General features: G+C 53.0%; 1 protein-coding gene across 1 annotated transcript; it reads right to left on the bottom strand.

Moving 5' to 3' along the window:
• Positions 1-597: 597 nt before the first annotated feature.
• On the bottom strand, positions 598-1275 carry RIPPLY3 (ripply transcriptional repressor 3; the record flags this gene model as incomplete). Its single annotated transcript, XM_015570710.1, has 1 exon — positions 598-1275. A coding segment is annotated over one exon (321 nt), but the record flags the coding sequence as incomplete, so codon positions are not given.
• Positions 1276-1539: the final 264 nt, after the last annotated feature.

Below are 1539 nucleotides of genomic sequence, written 5' to 3'. Positions count from 1 at the left end.
ATATGTATTTTAATACACACCACCTTTATAATTCAAAGTGTGTGTGTGCATTTGGGGGGACACCCTATATTTAGCATTTTATATTCACACCAGTGATGTTCCACTTTCTCCACAACCCTGTCCATCCTTGTTATTACCTGTCTTTTAAAATTGTGACCATTCTGGTAGGTGCACGACGGTATCTCACTGTGGTTTTAATTTGCATTTCCATAAGGACTAATGATGTTGAGCAACTTTGTGAAATATCTGAAACTATAAAGTGAAATCTGCTTGTAAGGATTACTATGTAATGACATAATGGACTCTTAATACTGTATTTTAGATTTGCCCAGCAACTTCTAAGGCAGTCAAATTATCTTTAGAAGCATCCACCGTTTTCATGATTGTCGTAAAAGAGTACCTGTAACAAGCCCAAAGCAGCCCCCAACTCAGGGCTAACGCTCTTCTCTATCTCTATTCATACCCATAGCCCTTAAAGAACAACCATGAACACGTTTATCCACAACTGTCTCCTAAAAAGCCATCTTTTTATTTCTGTTCTTCTTACAGGCATTTTTGTTCTCCATAAATAATTTTTTGAGAATGCCACGAAGCGACCACATGAGCCTGTGGACAATATCTCTTGTACAAAAGCACAAGCAGCTGCACGGTGCGTCTCCGGTGACGTGAGAGGCAGGGATGGGCTCCTGGCCTGATGGGAGGGTCTCCCTGGACCAGCAGTGGCCGCTGGATGGGGTCTGGAAGTCGGCCCTACCTGCTGAGTACCCTGTGCACACAAACCTCCCCTCGTCCCAGAGGCCGTTCTCGGCGAGTGTCCTGAAGAAGAGCCGCCTCAGGAGAAGGGGAAGCTGTGCTCTGGCCATGGTGGACAGCTGGCCCCCGGGCCATGCAGTGTCCGGGCACAGCTGTCCCCAAGAGGCACACGAGGCAGGTGTGGGGGGAGGGAGACCCCCGTTATTTGGACGAGGAGCACTCGGCACCCCCGGGAGCGTCACCGTGTGGGAGCCCCCCCTTCCCGCCGAGCCCCCCGTGCCCTGCGGATCGCGGTGCGGGGTGTGCCGGCCGGTCTCTGCCCCTTCCTCCTGGGCCACACTCCGTGTCTCCCGGGCTCTCTGCCCCTGGCCCCTGGGCCTCCTCCTGCTCCCCATCCTCCGAATCGGAGTCGTCGTTGTAGAAGTGGATGGTGGCCTGCACCGGGAAACTGGCCAGCACTTTCTCCCCGGAGCTCTGCAGATATTCTCGGCGCTTTGAAATGGGCAAATAAAGCCTAATGTTTCAGAAACAAACACAGCGTCAGTCAACCTGGGCCCGTCTGCACCCCGCCTGGAGGACCTCTGTCCGAAGGAGCTAACCCCCCCCCACACACACACACACACATACACACACTAGTCCATGAACGAGCTGGCAGCTGAGTGAGCAAATCCACTAGGAAAAGGGTGGCTTCCGCGGAGGGAAAAGGAAAGGAAAACACGGTGTGTGTTCAGGACTAAGAGGCTCCCTGTGACCGCGTGAGACAGCCCTCCTGGTCCTGCTCCGGGA

Source organism: Myotis davidii, unplaced genomic scaffold, assembly GCF_000327345.1.
Source record: "Myotis davidii unplaced genomic scaffold, ASM32734v1 scaffold227, whole genome shotgun sequence".
Taxonomy (NCBI): domain Eukaryota; kingdom Metazoa; phylum Chordata; class Mammalia; order Chiroptera; family Vespertilionidae; genus Myotis; species Myotis davidii.
This window is presented reverse-complemented; position numbering and strand designations above follow the sequence as displayed.